This window comes from Octodon degus, unplaced genomic scaffold (assembly GCF_000260255.1).
Source record: "Octodon degus isolate 3935 unplaced genomic scaffold, OctDeg1.0 scaffold00310, whole genome shotgun sequence".
Taxonomy (NCBI): domain Eukaryota; kingdom Metazoa; phylum Chordata; class Mammalia; order Rodentia; family Octodontidae; genus Octodon; species Octodon degus.
Window position 1 is genome coordinate 1,131,123 of NW_004524886.1, and position 18,898 is coordinate 1,150,020.

The following is an 18,898-nucleotide window of genomic DNA, read 5'->3' on the forward strand; positions in this document are numbered from 1 at the left end:
ATTTATTTATTTATTTATTTAGAGTCAGGGTTTCTCTGTGCAATTCAGGTTGGCCTTGAATGTACTTTGTAGCCTAGCCTGGCCTTGAACTTGCTGCCATCTTCCTGCCTCAGCCTCTTGAGTGCTGGGATTGATTACAGCTGTATGTCACTATGCTCCACCCCTTCACTCTTTTCTTTCTTTTCTTTTTTCTTTTGGTAGCAGGAATCTAAATCAGGACCTTGTGCTTGCCAGGCACGCAATTGCTGCTGAGCTGTATCATAGCCCTCTTTCACACTTTTAAGCTCCAGTGTGTATTCGGATTTCCCTTGCTTGCCCTCACATCTCCCCTGAGCCAGGACTCTTCTGGGGAGTGACACTTACGTCACTGCTATATCCGCCTGGCCTCCAGGGCTGGTTCTCTACTGTCCAGGGAGAAACTGGCCTGAGCATGGGCTGTGGTAGGAGTGTAGGCAGATGTTGGGACCTCGGTGAGCTGTCTGTAGCTGCAGCTCACAGTGAGTTGGCGTGGGAACCTCTGCCAAGACTCCAATGGGAAAGGGCCCGTCTTCTGAAAGCCGCATGGGGTGCATTTGCCTCTCAAGTGCTGCCCACCAGCCAGGGGAGCCTGAGAAAGTTTTCCCCACAGACATGCAGCACAGTGCACTCCCAATGTATGCGACCAGGCTGTGCATGACAGTGTCTTCCAGAAACTGAGGAATGAATATACCGTGCCCATCTTGCAGGTGCACAGGCCATTGACCACCAGTCGGGATGATGAACACAGCCATCTGCATCTTCTTGCAGAGCCTTGGGCATGGTGAATTGCTCTCTGTGTCCTTTGGTCAACTCAGTGTTGTGAACCACAGACCCAACAGTGTTCATCGGAGCCTCAGAATTATTCACTTTATAGTAGAGGTTTGTGTTCTTCAATCAACATTTCCTCAGTTCTCAAAGAATTGAAACCAGAAATAGGGGACACAGTGGCCCCAATGCTGGGTATCTGTGCAAGGGAAGTGAATACTGTGCTGAACAAACATCCATACTCCATGTTCTCATCAGCCAAGAAATAAAGGGGAGCAGCCATCCATCCATCAGCAGATGATGGGGAAACCATATAGTTCCAGGACCTGCTGTGGGTGCCAAAAGCAGGGGCGCTCAAGTTCCTGGCAGAAAATGACCTGGTGTTTGCACAGAACCTATAGGAGCCCTGACACACACTTTACATCCACTCTAGATTACCAACTAATAATGCAAATACTGCATGAAGAGTGATTCTGACGTGTTCTTAGAGAATAACACAAAGAGAAGGTCTGATGAGTTCAGGTGCAGTATATCATGAATATCTTGGGCCTGATCAGTTGCACTCACAGCTGAGAGCCTGTGGATGTGAGGCCTGCCTGTGCATACATATGGGAAACCTTTCCACCTAAACAGAAGGAGCCCTTTGTTTGGTTTCTTTAAGTCAGGGTCTCTCTGTATAGTTCAGGCTGTCCCTGAATTTCCTGTGTAGCCCAGGCTGGCCTCAAACTTGCAGCAACCCTCCTTCCTCAGTCTCCCAAGTCCTGGGATTACAGGTGTGCACCACTGTGCCTGGTGAGGAGGCCTATTGTTAAAGACTGTGGAGGGGCTTAAGGATAATACTTAATGGGATGAAGAGCACGGGAAGACATTACCCTCACAAGTGGCATCAACTCAGATGAGCACACAGAGGCAGGGTAGAGTGCAGGCTAGAGGGCTAAGAGGTTTGACATAGGGCTGGGGAAGGCTGTGTGGACATGGTTTCATAGCTGCAAGACCCTGTGAATGCACTGGTGTGGCTGTCTCCACAAGTCTGTGGAGGGGCACAAGGGACACACTGAGAGGACACACCATGTCACTGCCAGGTGAGAGGAAAATCTGAATGTTTCAAAGTTGGAGTGGGGTGAGTTTGGAAACAACATGGGTTGAAGGCACAAAACCAAGAATCCAGAAAAGGGCATCAAAGGGGAACTACAGAGCAAGGACCAGAGGCTGGGACTCGAGGTGGCACCTGCAGAGAAGCAGAGGTAGGGGTGGCTATGTCTGCGTACAGCCAGTGAGGGTGAGCTGTACACCTTTCCCTGGGTTGGATGTCCACAGACTGTGGGGAACTCTGTTCTCCATGTCCCAGGCCCTCTCTGACCCTAGGGCTCTGCCAGGTCTTCCTATGTCTTGGCCACTGTGTCTCCCCAGCCTCGCCTGGTGCCTGTGTTCTTTGTGGCAGTTCAGGGCCTGGCTCTCAGTATTATGGCTTATTTCTTTTCTTTTTGGCCAGCTCAGCTCGCCCTGAGGGCAGGGCTGGCGTAGCATGTGGTGCCAGGGATAGAACCGTGGTCTGCTGCACCTGCCTAAGCTTGCCTAAGCAGGCACTTTAGACCGCTGAGCTATCTCGCTGGCCCCTATGGCTTATTTCTTTTTTCTTTTTTTTTTTTTTTTTCAGAACCGGGAATTGAACTCAGACCCTTGTGTTTGCCAGGCAAGCACTTATTCTACTGAGCCATCTCCCCGGCCCCTTGGCTTATTTCTTAATGGTTTGTGGACCTGGTTCCCTGTCTGAAGCATTGGTTTCAAGACCCTTTCATCCTAAGCAGATTTTGGAAGGATCTGAAAGTTCACTGTGTTGCTGTCCATGCCAGCTTCCTGTGGGAACTGTGCTCTGAAAGCTCAGGTACAGCCTTTGCCCCTTCTTCTAGTGTCCCTGCTGCCCTTTCTGCTCAGGCTTTCTGAAATGCTACCTGTCATTCTGCACAGAATGCTAGCACCACCACTGAAGGACCCCAGATGGGGCATGAAGATGCCTGGGAGTCCAGTGTGATTGCAGTCTTCACATTACTCTGTGACACCCTTTCTTCAAGAAATAAGTTGCAACATCACATGGCAGTCTGTGAATATGTACGACTATGTATTTACCAGTTAACGTAATAATGAAGGATAAGAAACCCATTGCTGGATAAAGACAACACAGGAGAAGCCCTAGAGGCTCACAGGTCAGGGATCTGGGTGGAGAAGGGAGCAGACAGGAGCTGCTGCGGTGCTGTTGGTTCTTGGCAGGCAGGAGCCCAGGGGCCCCACTGGGCTACGAGGAGCTCACTTTTTCCCAAGGACCTACCTGTGGGCACTGAGAACATGGATGCCCTCTGCCCCATGGCCCTGGCCCAGAGAGGCAGGTGTTCCCACATCTGCCTCCACCCATGCAGAATGTACCCACAGCTGTGCATATATGTGCAAGCAGTCATGAGCACACATGCCATCCATACATGTACAACCATGTGCTTATCCACACACATGCACTTGTGTGCATGCAGTGGCAGATTATGCACACATGGACACTCAGGCATGAACACTCATGAGCACACATGCAGCACATGAACACACATGCAAATGTGTGCACGTTTACATCCACACACACCCCCACACATGCTCCTGCAGTGGCCTTGTCTTGCTGCAGGGGATGAGGTCTTCTTTTCCATTTTTTCTTCCTCCTTGGAGTTCTATCCTCGGTGTGGTGTTGGATGGGGACCTCACAGATGGAGACCCAGAGGAGTCTTACCCCTTCTGCCATGTGAAGTCAGTGGTGTGGGCAATGTAGAAGAAGTCACCATAGAGGACAGAGCCACAGTGTTGGCTCAGGGTGGGGACCTGGGACTCCTGGAGTTATACCCCTTCCCCTCTTCTCCCTGCAGCATGGGGTTGTGGCTGAGTTTCCCTGTGGTAATTGAGCTACACTCTTACTGAGCCCCTAGATGAGGCCAATTGTCAGGCCTGGTTCTGCAGGACTAGGTTCCCCTAGGACATCCCCCAGGCAGTCCCTCTGGCTCCTGGTGGCTTCCACGTCCCAGGGAACCTCTCTCCCCATATGCATCTGCAGTGTGCAGTGCCCACCTGATCCTGGGGCTGGCAATTGAAGGTTGGGGTGGTCAGCTGGCACTCCTGTGTGCTGCTCACATCTGCACTTCCATTGGGCACACTGAGGTGATGGCTGGGGTCAGCCCAAGGCTGGGCAATCCTCATGAATGTACCTGGTCCTCTTGGGGTGGCTCAGGGCCCTGCCAGTCATGCTGAGCTCCCTGTGAGCTGTCCTGGGTGCTCTAGGCCCCTGCCCTGTTTTGTAGGAAGCTATGGGGTCTATCCATGCTGGCCCTCTCTGCCCAGGCGCAGCCCTGCCCCTGTTGCTGCTGGAAGACATGGGCTGTGCCCTGACCCCTCTGCCCTTTGCCTCCTGGGGGCCAGGGTGAAACTGAATCCCAGGCGCTGACTCGTGGGCTATTTTGGAGCTGGGCTGGGCTAGTGGGGGCTGTGTAGGGGCGGGCCCAGCTCTCTCCATCTGACAGTGCTGCCTGTCCTTTCGTCCCTGCGCAGTCTGAGGACCGACCAGAGCGTGGGCTGCTGGGTGGGAACCGTGTTGCTCCTGGGCCCAAGAAGGCAAGCAGCCCCAGCAGCCCCTACCACCTAGGTCCCCGCCAAGTCCCTGTGGAGAAGGTGAGGCGGGTGGTGGTGGTGGTGGTGAGGGGGGCAGCCATGGTGCTGGGGCACAGGGCTGAAGGTTACGGCTCTGCAGGAGCTGTGGGGTTTGCTTGTGCCCTGTGGGGTTTGCTTTGGAAAAGGGGCTGTAATGGAAGCTCTGAACCTCAGTCCTGGCAGGCATGAAGGGGTCGCCTGTCCCAGTCTGTCCTTGGCTGGGGCTGCTTGGGGGTCAGGTAGCCCTGCCCCCCGCACTGCTGAGATAGATGCCCGCTGACAGCTGGGGCTATTTTGGGCCCATGGCTCAGCAGAGGGGACAGCCAGAGGGGCAGTGACACCTGACTCCAGGAAAGAATTTCCTGAGTGGTGACGCTGGCAACCAGAAGTCCAAGGTGGGGCCCAGCCATCCTGAACGGTCTTGCAGTGGGGTCCTGGGCCCCACTCTAGGCTTTTTCTGATGGACAGTTGGACCCCCCATGGGGCCAGCAGTGCTAGGGCGGGCACTGTGAAAGCTGGACTCAGGGGCTGCTGAGGTTCTGTGGGCTGAGGGTCCTGCATTCATGGCCATGGGAGAAAAGTAGCTCTCCAGCTGGGTTTTCAAGAGCATGGGGCCTCTCTGGGAGGATGGGTTTCTTGACCAAGGAGGCTTCTGTAGTGTTGAGGCCCCCAGCCCAAAATGGCAGTAAAGGACAAGGCTGATGTTCCTGGCAGGCTTCCTGGAGGTTCTGAGCAGGCTCAGTGTCTTCGTCTATAACATGAGAGGCCAGGGGAAGTGGCTCCGAGGTCTGGAGCGTACACAAGCAGCAGCCTTCTGGCACCCTGAGAGTGGCAGGGCATCTCAGAGCTCTGAGGATGAGCCTTTGGCTAACAGGATCTGCCAACCACCTGGCAACATGTTCTCTGGAGGGATGTGGCCTGGCGAGCAGAGTGGGGTGCACTGTCCCCAGGTCAGCCCATGAGCCTGGGGGCTGTCACATTCATGTTCATGTTTCTGTGACCATGCTAGCTCCGGCTCTGCTTTTGGGGACTCCACAGACTGGTCCTAGTTGTGCTAAACACCCAAAAGACCCCATCTCAGGTCCCTGGTGGCTGAGTTGGCGCAGCCCTGCTAGTGCCCAGAAGGGAGCTGACCCAGCTAGGAACTTGCATATTATTATTTTTTTGGCAGAACCAGGGATTGAACTCAGGCCCTTGTGCTTGCCAGGCAAGCGCTTATTCTACTGAGCCATCTCCCTGGCCCGGAACTTGCATATGGAGTTCCTGCCCCATGGAGCTAGGGCATAGAGCTGCTGACTGCACAGTGAGTCAGCAAACACTGACCCAAGCCCAGCCTCCTGGATTAAGGGATTAGGTATCCAAACCAACAGACTGGGTGCTGGGCAGCCCCAGAGAGGCACTAGGTCCCTACTGCCTAAAAGCAGGGAGAGCATCTGGGTGCCCACCACCCTCCTGGAGACCTGGTGCAGGCAGGCACAGTCCTCACCCAACCCTGGGAGACAGGCCAGCATTCTCCTCACCACAGGAAAACTGACGTCTTCACCCCACTGCACCCTGTGCAGTGGGCTGGGTCAAACCATAGGTGAGGAAACGCCCATTCTCCTGCTCCCAGGCAGGGGCACTGCTGTTAGAGAACCTGCTCCATTTTCAGTCCAGGGAGGTCTGTGGCCACACAGAAAAGAAAGACCCTGTGGACAGGTCAGGCCCAGGGAAGAGGCTTGACGTAGACTCTGCTAGGGCACAGCGCCCTCACTGATGCACAATAGACCAGTGAAAGGCCCCCGGGGGGGGGGCGGCGGCTCCAGCAGGGGCCAACAGTGCGAGAGATGCTACACTCACTGGGGCATGGAGGGCTGGGGAGGTGGCGAGGACTGCGGTAGGGGGGCCAGATAGTGGGAGCAGCCACACCTTTGTCAGGAGCTCGACCCTAAGACCAGGGAAGGGCAAACCTGTGAGGCTGGGCTACGGCGCCACCTGCCGACGCTGGGGGCGGGAGCGCACCATGACCGCCCTGTGTACGCGACCTTGGCCCTGGGCGCGGGTCGCCTCTGTGCCATCTCCTGCCTGCCTGTTCCTCGCAGGTCCCCGCCATGGACCCCGCCTCCTTCAGCGGCGCGCCCCGCTTCCTCGCGCGGCCCAAGGCTTTCGTGGTGTCCGTGGGCAAGGACGCCACGCTGAGCTGCCAGATTGTGGGTAACCCCTCGCCGCACGTGAGCTGGGAGAAGGACCATCAGCCCGTGGAGGCAGGCGCGCGCTTCCGCCTGGCGCAGGACGGCGACGTGTACCGGCTCACCATCCTGGACCTGGCGCTCGGGGATGGCGGGCAGTACGTGTGCCGGGCGCGCAACGCCGTGGGGGAGGCCTTCGCGGCCGTGGGGCTGCAGGTGGATGCGGGGACGGCGTGCGCTGAGCAGGCGCCACACTTCCTGTTGCGGCCCTCGTCCATCCGCGTCCGCGAGGGCGCCGACGCCGCCTTCCACTGCCGCGTGCGCGGGTCCCCGCCACCCGCCGTGAGTTGGGCCAAGAATGGCCGGCGCCTGGGCGCGCCCGACGGCCCGCGCGTGAGCGTGGAGGAACGGGGCGATGAGAGCGCGCTGCGCATCCGGGCGGTGCGGCCGCGCGACGAAGGCACCTATGAGGTGCGCGCAGAGAACGCGCTGGGTGCTGCGCGCGCTGCTGCCGAGCTTGTAGTGGACATGGACGCTGGGGCCGCCGGGCCGCCGGGGGGGTCCACGGCCGCGTTGCTAGCACATTTGCAGCGCCGTCGCGAGGCCATGCGCTCTGAGGGCGCCCCCGCTTCGCCGCCTGGCGTGGGCACACGCACCTGCACGGTGACCGAAGGCAAGCACGCGCGCCTCAGCTGCTTCGTGACGGGTGAGCCCAAGCCCGACATCGTGTGGAAGAAGGATGGACAGCCCGTGGCTGAGGGCCGGAGACACGTGGCATACGAGGATGAGCAGGAGAACTTTGTGTTGAAGATCCTGTTCTGCAAGCAGTCGGATCGCGGGCTGTACACGTGCACGGCGTCCAACCTTGTGGGCCAGACCTACAGCTCCGTGCAGGTTGTTGTGCGAGGTGAGACTCCAACCGGGGTGGGGGTGGGGCGGCCCCTGTCTCTCGATGGTCTACGTTTCTGGTCAGCAGGGCGCGCGCTGTTGAGGACCCGCGGCTTCTCCGGGCCCACTGGGGCACGCTTCCTACCACACTGCCCTCCGCGACCCTGCCCCTTCAAGTCCCACTCGGTCTGCCTCTTTTGCATTTAGGGTCCCCCTCCCCTGGGCTGTCCTCTCTCCCCCTGCCTTGGTCAGACCAGCTGAGTCCTGCCCTGCACTGGGGTCCCTGTCCTTATCTTTACCCTGTGCCCCCAGAGCCAGCCGTGCCTTTCCCGCGGCGGCTGCGCGACCTGGAGGTGCGCGAGAGGGACTCGGCCACGTTCGAGTGCGAGGTGCCGCTGCCCAGCACGCAGGCCGCGTGGTTCAAAGAGGAGACGCGGCTGTGGGCAAGCGCCAAGTACGATATCGAGGAGTCCGGCTCCGAGCGCAGGTTGACTGTGCGCAACGTCACGGCGGACGACGACGCCGTGTACATCTGCGAGACAGAGGAGGGGAGCCGCACAGTGGCTGAGCTCGCAGTGCAAGGCAGGGCGGGGCGGGAGCGGGAGGAGGGAGGAGATGGGCCTAGGCCGGGTTAGAGCAGGGGCAGGTTGGGAGTTGGGCGTGGGGGGAAGGGGTGGGGAGGAAGGGGCAGGAGGCAGGGTGGGAAAGTACAGGTTGGTGGACCTATTGGGCAGGCAGCTGCAGGAGTCTTGGCTGAACAGCCCCGCCTTTCCTTCCCCAGGGAACCTGACTCGGAAGCTGCCCCGGAAAATAGCTGTGCGTGTGGGGGACACAGCTGTCTTCTGCGTGGAGCTAGCTGTCCCGGAGGGCCCTGTGTGCTGGCTGAGGAACCAGGAGGAGGTGGTGCCTGGTGGCCGCGTGGCCATCAGTGCAGAGGGCTTATGCCACACATTGACCATCTTCCAGTGCACCCCGGAGGACATGGGCGAGGTGGCCTTTGTGGCTGGTGGCTCCCGCACATCCACCCAGTTCTGTGTTTCGGGTAAGGATCAGCTGTGGTCTCCAGTTGTTTCCCTTGACCTTCCTCAGTGACTACCTCAGTGCCATCGTTGGCCATATGCTTTGTGGAGGCCTTGGTTCAGGGTCCCCAGTCCTCTCCTCCCAGGTTGGGTCCCTTTCAAGCTGCAGACAAGTGACTGCAGCTGTGGGTTGGGTTGACCCAAAGTGTTCCTGAGGCTCTGAATGTTCTTCCAGGCCTGGGCAGGGCCTCCTGAGTGACTTCAGCCTGTCTTGGTCCCAGTCCCCAGGAGGCCACCCGTATGTCCCCCCATGGACCCTGTGGTGAAAGCCAGGACAGAGAGCTCCGTGACCCTCAGCTGGTCTCCTCCGTCCTATGGGGACTACCCTGTCACCATTGATGGCTACCTTGTGGAGAGAAGGCGGCTGGGCACCTACACCTGGAGTCGGTGCCACGAGGCTGAGTGGGTGGCCACGCCTGAGCTCACAGTCACAGGGGTGGTGGAGGAGGGCGATTTCCAGTTCCGGGTATCAGCAGTCAACAGCTTCGGCCAGGGTCCCTGCCTGGAGTTCCCAGGAACTGTGCGCCTGGGTAGGTGGGGTTCTTCATGATGTGGGTATTGAGCTTGGGGCTGGACCTCTGTGGGAGCAAGAGCCTTGTGGCATGTCCCTTGGTTGTCACATGCTCATCTTCCTAACCATCCTATGTGCAGCCCCCCAGTTGGCCATGAGAACACCCCTGCAGGCAGTGGAGGCAGAGGAGGGTGGTGAGGTCACCTTCTCTGTGGACCTCACGGTGGCCTCCGATGGCCAGTGGTTCCTGGATGGGGAGGCCCTGAAGGCCGGCAGCATGTTCCTGATCAGTCGAGACCGCACCCGGCATGTGCTCACTATCCACGGGGTGCCTGCAAGCCTGCATGGTGCACTGCTCAAGTTTGTAGCCGATGGCATCGAGAACAGCATCCAGGTGGCTGTCCGAGGTAGGCGGCACCTGGCCACTTCTCCTGAGCTGGGGCAGGACCAGGCATCAAGCCTCTTCTCCCTTCTCTCAGGGTCCTCTCCAGGGGTCCCCTCCACATCCTTTCCTTCCTGTTCCTTTTGTCCCGTCCTCATCTTTGTGCCTCCTCCTGGGTCTTCCTCCATCTTTTTCCCTTCCTGGCTTGTCTCTTCTCCTATGTGTTCACCCTCCCTGCTGGGGCCCCTCCTGTCTCTGTCACCCTCCCCATCGTGTACCTGTTTTTCTCCTGTCTTTTCTTTTGTCTGTGATCCTTCTGTGATTGCCCACTCCACTCCCCCAGGGCTAACTGCCAACAAGCCATTGCCACCCCCACCCACCCAGGAGGATTTGGCCCAGCTGCATGAGGAAACAGCTGCTGGCTGAGCTGTCAGAGCAGGCAGCAGCCGTGACATGGCTGAAGGATGGCCTTTTGCTGTCCCCTGGCTCCAACTATGAGGTGCAGGCAGTGGGCAGGAAGCGGGTACTACTGGTATGTGATGTGGCGCTGGAGGATGCCAGCTTCTATGAGTGTGTGGGCTGCGGGAGCTGCACAGCCTACCAGCTGTGTGTGCAGGGTAAGGGCCCGGTGCAGGTCCCCTGGAATTCAAGGTGCTGCTGGCTCTGTTTCCAGGTTTGGTCAGGCTCTGGGGCTCAGGGAGAGTGGTGGGCACAGGCTCTGTGTGTGTGTGGTCCTGCTGTGGTGGGAATGGAGGGAGTCCTCAGGCCAGGATCCAGTAGGTGAGTTGGCCTCTGTCTTGGGGGTGGACAGGTGTCCGAGTGGCTCCTGAGCCCAGCACTGCAGCTATAGTCTCGAGAGTCTCTGACCAGCTGTCTGTACTGTGCAGGCCCCACATCCTTTCTGCACAAGGACACAGTGGGCAACCACATGAATGTGGTGGCTGGTGATCCAGCATGGTTTGAGTGTGAGACCTGGAGGCACAGGTCTGTGTGTGCTGGTACAAAGATGGCGAGGAGCTGAGCTGCTCCTGTCCGAAGTTCTCACAGGAGAACTTGGGCTGGTGGCACCGCCGTCACCAGGCAGGGTGAGGGCACCTGCTCCTGCTGTGTGGGTGAGGGCTCCACAGACTTCCAGCTGTGGGTGTCTGGTGAGCACACTTGTGTGTGTGCACGGGTGCCCGCACTTATGTGTGTCCAGTAGCCCCTCGCTATTGTGTGGTTTGACTTTCTCCAACTCACTGTTTCATGAGTTTCCAAAAGATACTTGGGGCGGGGCTGGCATCAAAAATATTAATCTAAATTATCATGGATTTTTTGCTATGTCATGGGATTTTGCAGTACCATACAGTACATGAGTGTTGTTAAAATTATGTAGGTTTGTGAGTTTAGAAAATGGTTAAGAACATTAGAAGTGTTTTTAAAAGCATGGGAAAGGTTTGTAAGAGTGTGGGAAGGGTTTATAAACCCTTAAAATATATATCACTACTAAAATAAATACAATGTCGCTACTTTGCTGATTTTCACTTATTGCGGGGTGTCTGGAACCTCTGTGGTGAGTGCGGGACCACTGTATTGGAAAACAGCTCGGCTGCATGCAGCATACAGTGATGAGTTTTCTGGACCCTTCTCTTACTTGGGGATCAGTTTTTTTGGTCATGGAAACACGTAGAGTTAACATTCACGGATTGTGACAAAAAATGCTATGTGTGTTTAAGTAAAAAACTTATTATGGGAAAAGACACTTCCATTAATCTCTCTCAAAGTGCTCCCTTTCTTTTTTGTGCTCATCCATTCTTTTCTTTCTTTCTTTTTCCTTTTTCCTTTTTATTTTAGGGAAGGGTCTACAGGATGTTCAGGATCTCACTACTAGATCAGATTCATTGTGATCCACTTGTTTACAGCCTCCCATGAGCCGGGGTTACAGGCGCGCCACCATGCTCAGTCTCTGCTTTTCTGTTTTTTGAGACAGGGTCTTGCTATGCAGTTTGGGCAGACCTTGATCTCACTTTGTAGCCCAGTCTGTTCTTGAACTTGCAGTGATCCTCCTGCCTCAGCCTCCCGAGTCCTGGGATTACAGGCACATGTCACCATGCTCAGCCACTTGCTACTTTCTGAACCAGATCTGGAGTCTTCCTTCCTAAGTGCCTTTAATTTTTCTGTGCCTCAATGTCCTGAATCAGTTCAAAATGTTTCCTTTTCATGGTCTTTTTTTTTTTTTTCCAGTAGTGAGGATTGAACTCAGGACCTTGCACTTGCCAGGAAAGCACTTATTCTACCGAGCTACCTCTCTAGCCCCTTTGTGGTCATGTTGAGTTTGGGGAAGAGCCAGTAGTCACTAGTCACTGGTCTGGTGAACAAGGTGGATGAGGACTCAGTGCCACATTTTTCTGAGCTGCTTTTCCATTGGCTGACACTTGGTAGCGCTGTTCACCACATTTTTTTTTTTTTCTTTTTTCAAATCACATCTAGTTAACTCAGGAGAGAGGTTTCCAGAGCTGCTGCAGAAAGGGGCAAGAATGATGGGAAGAGTGTTTGAAGTGAGGAGGAGGATTTTGAAAAGGATTTATCACAACGTGTCTTAAAATTTAAATATTTACTGTAGTTTCTGTCATATTTAGACTGATGAAAGGTGAATATTGTAAAAAGAAAGTGAGGAAGTGAGAGACGTTGGCTGGAAGCTCTTTTCTTCCAGCTGTGGGAGAGCATGTTCTGTCTGCCTCAGCAGCTCTGCTGCCTCATGGTCCTGGAAACCCACATGTTTATGATGTGTTTGTGGGCTGGACTCAGACGGGGAAGTCTCATTAAAAGATGACCTTTGAAGCTCATATTTCCCTTTTAGAACAGAGGCCCTTAGGCTGGTAGAAGCTGGGAGGGTGGAAGTGTCCCTGAATGCTGGGCTTTGAGTCTGGCAGTGACCCAGGAGCTTCTAGAGTCAGCTCTGTTGCTGGGTGGCTGGGCACAGAGCCCTGTGCTTTGGCCAGCCACTGGTGCAGCCCAAACCACCAGCCCCTAAGAGCACTGTCCCATGGCACCCCCTCTCTTGGTGCCCTGGAACCTGACCAGTGCTCGTAAGGAGACACATGCTGCCTTCTGTGCAGAGCTGTGAGGCCCACAGCTGCTTTCCTGTGGACAGCAAGAGGAGACGCAGTGTTACCTGGCAAAGTGAGGAAGCCACTGTGGCCCAAGGCCTTGGCCATTTAGTGGACAGTGTGTACCAAGCTAGGAGGAGCTGGGCTGGAGCAGACCCCAGGTTCTGGTGCTGGTATCGTGGTGATGTATCACGCCTGCCCTGCTACAGCGCCCACTGCGCCCCCACTGCACACAGGTGCCCAGGTAGGATATCTCAGTATACCACCCCACTGTGCAGGTTGAGCCTCACCTCTGGAGACCTCAAGGACAGCCACCGCTGAGCAAGCAGGATGTGGGAGCTCTGTGGGATGAGCTTGTGACCTCTGTGTTCCATGTGTCCCCAGAACCCAAGGCGGTGTTTGCCAAGGAGCCGTTTAGCGTCAAGATCCACATGGATACTCCACACGGACTGGTTTTCATTTCCTGACCCCATGTCCCTGTGTGTCCCCAGAACCCAAGGCAGTGTTTGCTAAGGAGCAACCGGCACACAGCAAGATGCAGGTCAAGGTGGGGTCCAGTGCCACACTGAGTTGTGAGATGACCCAGCCCAAGATGGAGGTGGTGTGGTTCATGAATGGGAAGAAGCTAGGCACAAGCTCAAGGGTGCATGTGGAGGCCACGGGCTGCAGGTGGCAGCTGGTGGTGCAGCAGGCAGGCAAGACAGATGCTGGGGAGTACAGCTGCAGGCTGGAGGGTCTCCTTCCACCTGGATGTCACAGGTCAGTTGATCATAGATCTGGGTGTGTCAAGGGCTAGGAGGTGTTTCTGTGTGGGTGAGTGTTTCTCAGGTTTGGGGTCCCTGTTGGTTCATTACCTATAGGGGATTGAGGGTGGATGATAGTCGAGTTCCATGTCAGAGGCCAGGAGCACCCACAGTTTGCCAGCACCACCATTGAGTTGGGCCCCAGCATGGCCTTCCAGTCATGACTGCAGGTCCGGGGGTTTTCCTTAGCGGGTGCCAGCCAGGCTCTCTTCTGCACTGTAGCCTGCTTTCTTCCAGGACTGAGTGACACCTGGCTTCTCAGCTGGAGGATTTCAAGGCAGCCTGGGCTGGGTCTTGGGCTCGGGAGAAGCTGGGCTGAGAGGCACTGTTCTTGGGAGACCACGTTGTCCTCTGCTGCCCTTAGCTGTGACCTCCAGCTCAGCTTTGTCCAGGGTTAGCGAGATGCCGTGTGTGGGTACACGTCTGCAGTGGAGCTCCATTAAGGGCTTTTCGAACATCTGTCCCCAGGACTCGGGTTTTGTGTGGCTCTTGCATCCTGGACAGTAGAGATGCCTATAGATGCTGTGGCTGTGGTGAGGCAAGCACAGGCCCAGTACCAAGGGCACAGAGGCTAGGTGAACAAGGTGCTGTGGGCAAGGCCTGAGCTGTGTGTCCTGGCTGCCGCCTGGCCCTGAAGGCCATATGTTCCTCTCCCCATGTGGCCTGTAGCGACTCCATCTTCTCCCTTCCTCTGCATCTCCTCCTGAGGCTGGAACACCACAGGGTCTTGTGAGGAGACAGACAGTTCTGAGAAGACTCTGGAGGCAGTGCCTGCTTGGCAGCAGACAGGAGCCCTTGCTGGCCCGGCCTGTGGTGTTCATGACTTGGGCTTCTGGCCTCAGATGTGAGGCGCCAGGTACATTCCCTAGACTGGGTGTTGTGTGACAGTGGCCTGAGTGTGGCAAGGCTAGGAGCCCTCAGTGGTACCTATGAAACCCACGCCAGCTGGGCTCCTTGAGCTTCCCTTGACACTCACCAAAGTGACTTCTCTGTTTGGACTCTCATCTTGTGTACTTCGTTTAGTATGTGCCTTGGGTCTGGCTTTGTTCCTTTGTGGGTTCTGCTTTGTAAGTTCGCCTGAGCTGCAACACTGATCAGGACAGTGGGCACAGCCATGGGATGGGTGCATATGCTGATGGTTCTGCTGTGTGGCTGGGTAAACAGCACTACTGCAGACGCTGTGTGCATGCTGTAGAGGTGCCTCTGGGTCCCTTGAGTCCTAACCCAAGATGCAGGACTGTTGGGGCCCGGAGCTCCATTCACCCTGCTGAGGGTCCACCTCCTGCCTTTCCAAGTTCCTGCCAGCCACATGCCAAGGTTCCAGCTTGTCTGTCCTCTGTACTGTGGCTGTCCCGTTATGGGAGATGTCCTCATAGTCACTGTGGTTTTGATTTGCATTTCCTTAATGATTAATGTTGTTGGATATCTTTTTATTAGCTTATTTATTTTCTTTGGAAAAATGACTGCTTAACTCCTTTAAAAAAACTAGGTTGCCTTTCACTGTTGAGTTGTAAGAGTTGAAATACTCGATACTTCGAGGCCTTCATCACACGTTATTTACAGTTATTTTCTCCCATTCCTCCTTTTGATAGCGCCCTTCCTTGAACAAGCCCTTTTAAGTTCCACAAAGCCCCATTCTCTTTTGAGGTGTTCTGAGAGGCCACCACTGTCCAGGACTGAGGGTTTCTGCAGTGCACACTCCAGCTGTAGCAGACGGGGGCTCCTACCCCCTTCAGTTGGTCTAAGTGCATGGCGTGAGTGGTGGTCCTGCAGTCACGGGCAGACCCAGCAAGGTATTTTTTTTCAGAACCGGGGATTGAACTCAGGCCCTTGCACTTGCCAGGCAAGCGCTTATTCTACTGAACTATATCCCTGCCCCCCCTTTTTTTTTGCATCAACAAGTTTAAAAGTACCTTTTTTCCCCTACGGTTTTCTTGGTGTGTTCACTGAAAAGCCATCCACTGTGACAAGCAGGGCCCGGTGCTAGACTCTGCCCCCTGCCCCATGCACTGGTGCCACTGTCCTTCTGCTGGCACCGCACAGTCTTGGTCTGTGGCTGTGAGCAGCACATCTGGTCACATGGCAGGGTCCAGCGTGGTTCTCCACACCTGTGCTGTGCACTGAGGAGCCCCCCCCACCCCATGTGCTTCTCCTCCGCGATCAACATTCCATCTCCTCTGTGTGTTCTTTCAGTAGTTTCCGAATTTCAAATTTTCCCTTAAGGTTCTGTCCCTTCTTCCTCATCTTTTCCTCTTCCTCCTCCTTCTCGATCTTTTTTTAATTTTTAAGGACAATATAAAATAATGATCATAAAAAATTAGAAATGACACAAAATTTTACTAAAAAACAATACAAATTTGATGGTATTTGTTATGTTGCATAGTGTTGGCTTCAAATTATTCGTTTAGGTTACCAGATGTATGCATGCAAAATTCGACAAAAAACTATAAGAGATTAAGATGAAGAAAAAATTTAAAAATTAGCTGCTCCTTTCTGTGGATCCCAAGATCAGCGGACATCAGCAGCACAGTTAGCCAAGTTACCCTGCACACATACACAGATGTGGCTCCTCCTGCCCCCCTCCTTTCCACGTCACACAGATGTGGCTCCTCCTGCCCTCCTTTCACGTCAGCATTCCCTTCACTCTGAGCAGGCTCTTCCCCTTTTAACAGCATTGCTGTGCCTTTCAGGTTGCATTTATTCTGTCAGGTTCTTACTTTCTTGGCACTGGGGATTGAACTCAGGACCTTGCAGTGGCCAGGCAGACACTGTGCTGCCGAGCTATGTCCATCACCCTCTTCTGTCCAGTTTGAGTTGATTGTTTTGTTTTATTATTATTATTATTTTTTTTTTTGCGGAACCGGGGATTGAACTCAGGCCCTTGCACTTGCCAGGGAAGCGCTTATTCCACTGAGCCATCTCTCCGGCCCCTAAGTTGATTGTTTTGTAACAGGCTGAGAGGTAAGGGTCAATCTTTTTTTTTTTTTATGTATTTAGTATAGGGCCTATAGGAGCTCACTACACAGATTGGACTTAAATGATCCTTTTGTTTTCAGCCTCCCAAGCACTGGCATTAAGGCATGTGCCACCACACCCAGTCTCAATAGCCATCTCAGCATGTCCCCAGGGTCAAACCCTACATCTGCCTAAGCAGGCATTTTAATCCCTGATCCATCTGGCTGGACCTCTCTCCTTTTTTCTAACTCTGGGTGTGCTTGCTTGTCCTCTTAGAGTTCCTTATAAAAGTAGATTATTCTCTTGAGATCTTTTTTCTTTTACAATACAGACCTTTACAGCTCTGAATTTCCTTCTGAGAATTACCTGTGTGTGTCCTATACATCTTACTGCATTGTTTTTATTTCCATTCAGTTTAAAGTTGTTTTGTTTTTTTTTTTTGTTGTTGTTGTTGTTTTTGTTTGAGATAGGGTCTTGCTATGTTGCTTAGGCTGGCCTTGAATTCACTATGTAGCCTAGGCTGGCTTTGAACTCATGGTAATCCTCCTGCTTCAGCCTCCCAATTGCTGAGCCCATACCTATCATTAAAGTATCTTCTGACTTTAATTTGTCTTAAGGATTGCTGTTTAATCTCACACATTTGTGAATTTCCTTCTGTTGTTTTGAGCTTCATTCTATTATGATCAAAGATGATATTTTGGCTGACATCTGCCCTTCAGGCATGTTGGTCCTTACTTTGAGGTTCTGGTATGTCGTGCCTTGGATGTACTGCATGCCCACAGGGGGGAGAATGTGGGTTCTCCTGGTCTGGTGGAATATCCTGCCTGAGTTAGATCTGATTACTGTAGCATTATTCATTTCTATAAGTTGCTCTTTTCCACAGGTACTCCACCTGTGGGTGCACATGGGCATGGAGCCTTCAGGCAGGGTAGCAGGACCTTGTTTCTACCTTTAGTTCACCCTATTTATTTTGGGAGTCTGCCAGGTGTGTGTGTGTGTTTGCATCTGCTTGAGGGATTGGTTGTGCCATCAAGGTGTGGCGTTGCTTATTCTTTCTACCACTTTCTCTGGAGGTCTCTTTGGCTTGGCTTTTGCAAACCTTTCCAGTGCTTTTGGCTGCTGTTCTCATGGACTGCCCTTCAGCTGCTACCCAGGGTGTCCTTGGGTCAGAGATGAAGCTGCATGGGCGGCTAGACCATGCTTTGAAGCCTTCGTTATTCAGCTGGGAAGTTGCCAGGCTAGTGCACAGATGGAGGCTGGGGCACAACGGGCAGTGGTCAGGGAGTGGAGCAGACTTGGGGCAGGTAGGGGCAGCCCTGTGTCAAGAGTTACCCAGACCAGGGGGCCAGGGAGAAGGCTCAGTGAAATAAGCGCTTCCTATGCAAGCACAAAGCTCTGCATTCAATCCCTGCTTCCGCAAAAAAAAAAAAAAAAAGTCACCCAGACCATGGCAGGGAGTGGCCAAGTGGTCCAGTTGACTGCATATGGAGGTCAGCTGCCCCTGCAGGTGGCCTTTCATGATGACCTGAGGATATTTATCTATTTATTTATTTTATTTTTTGTATTTTAGGGAAGGCTCTACAGGTTTTTCAGGGTCTCACTACTAGATTGAACTCATAGTGATCTGCCTATTTACAGTCTCCCAAGAGCTGGAATTATAGGAGTGCGCCACCACACCCAGTCTCAATTGCCCTTGAAGCATACCCTGGGGATGGGGCCTGCATGGCAGGCCCAGGGATACAACCCCTGGCCCCTGTGCCTGCTTGCAGGCACTTTCATCGGCTGAGCTACTTGGCCGGGCCATGACCTGAGGATAAAGCACAGGCACACCTGCAGGCAGGCAGAGAGCATGACCACAAAGTAAGAGGCAGAGTGACACTGAGCCGTGGCCATCAGGATGGAGGGGTGGGCCACAGCCAGCAGTGAGCCAGGGCCATGCAACAGGATGAATAGTGGGATTATCAATATTCTCAGAGTGAGAAATTAGCCAAAAAAAGAAAAGAAGAAAGAAATTAGCTACAATGTGGCCTTGGGCAGTGGGTGTGAAAGACGCGTGGACGAAGAGAATGTGGGATGGAGCTCACAGTGCGGGTGGCACCAAGCTGCAGCCAGCTGACTCAGGCTCCTGCTTCAGGAAACTGGCAAATAAAACAGCAAAAGAGAAGAAATCCCCAATAGACAGTTCATCAAGAATTGTAGAGGGCCAAAAGCCAAGTGACAATAGGAAAAATTATCAGGGAGGGTGAGAGAGGGGTCCGCAGATGAGGATGTCCTTTCATAGATTTGTCCCCAGGAATAGAACCGAGTCCATGAAGAAAGCATGTCCAAAGTGCCCGGGAGAAAACCATTGGCCTGGCACTTCGACTGCCAGCAGAGTTGTGTGGTCAGAGAATCTGCTGTCCAAAGCACTGGACCAGAGAACTGGTAGCACTGAAGGGGCAGACATAGCTTAAAGAAGAGGCAGCAGACTGCAGGATGAGAGTTTGGGGAAAAGTCTGGGGACACTTAGAACATTCCTGACACCAGGTCTCTCTTGTCCAACCCAGAGCGTGAGGCGGTGTTTGC

The 18,898-nt window shown here is 54.2% G+C and overlaps 1 protein-coding gene across 10 annotated transcripts in view; it reads left to right on the top strand.

The window, feature by feature from the left end:
* The first annotated feature begins 4,345 nt into the window (after positions 1-4,345).
* Positions 4,346-18,898, top strand: part of Obscn (obscurin, cytoskeletal calmodulin and titin-interacting RhoGEF) — a 94,148-nt gene continuing 79,595 nt past the window's right edge. For 5 of the 10 annotated variants that reach the window (XM_023707745.1, XM_023707748.1, XM_023707751.1 and 2 more), the window contains exon 1: positions 13,096-13,173. In XM_023707745.1, the coding sequence (XP_023563513.1) occupies positions 13,111-13,173 (63 nt within the window). In that variant the 5' untranslated portion in view covers positions 13,096-13,110. Of the gene's footprint in view, positions 4,485-6,539; positions 7,534-7,826; positions 8,097-8,295; positions 8,557-8,814; positions 9,124-9,244; positions 9,512-13,095; positions 13,174-13,264; positions 13,335-18,898 lie in introns of those variants that run through there. The other 5 variants (XM_023707747.1, XM_023707750.1, XM_023707752.1 and 2 more) reach the window with 3 other exon arrangements.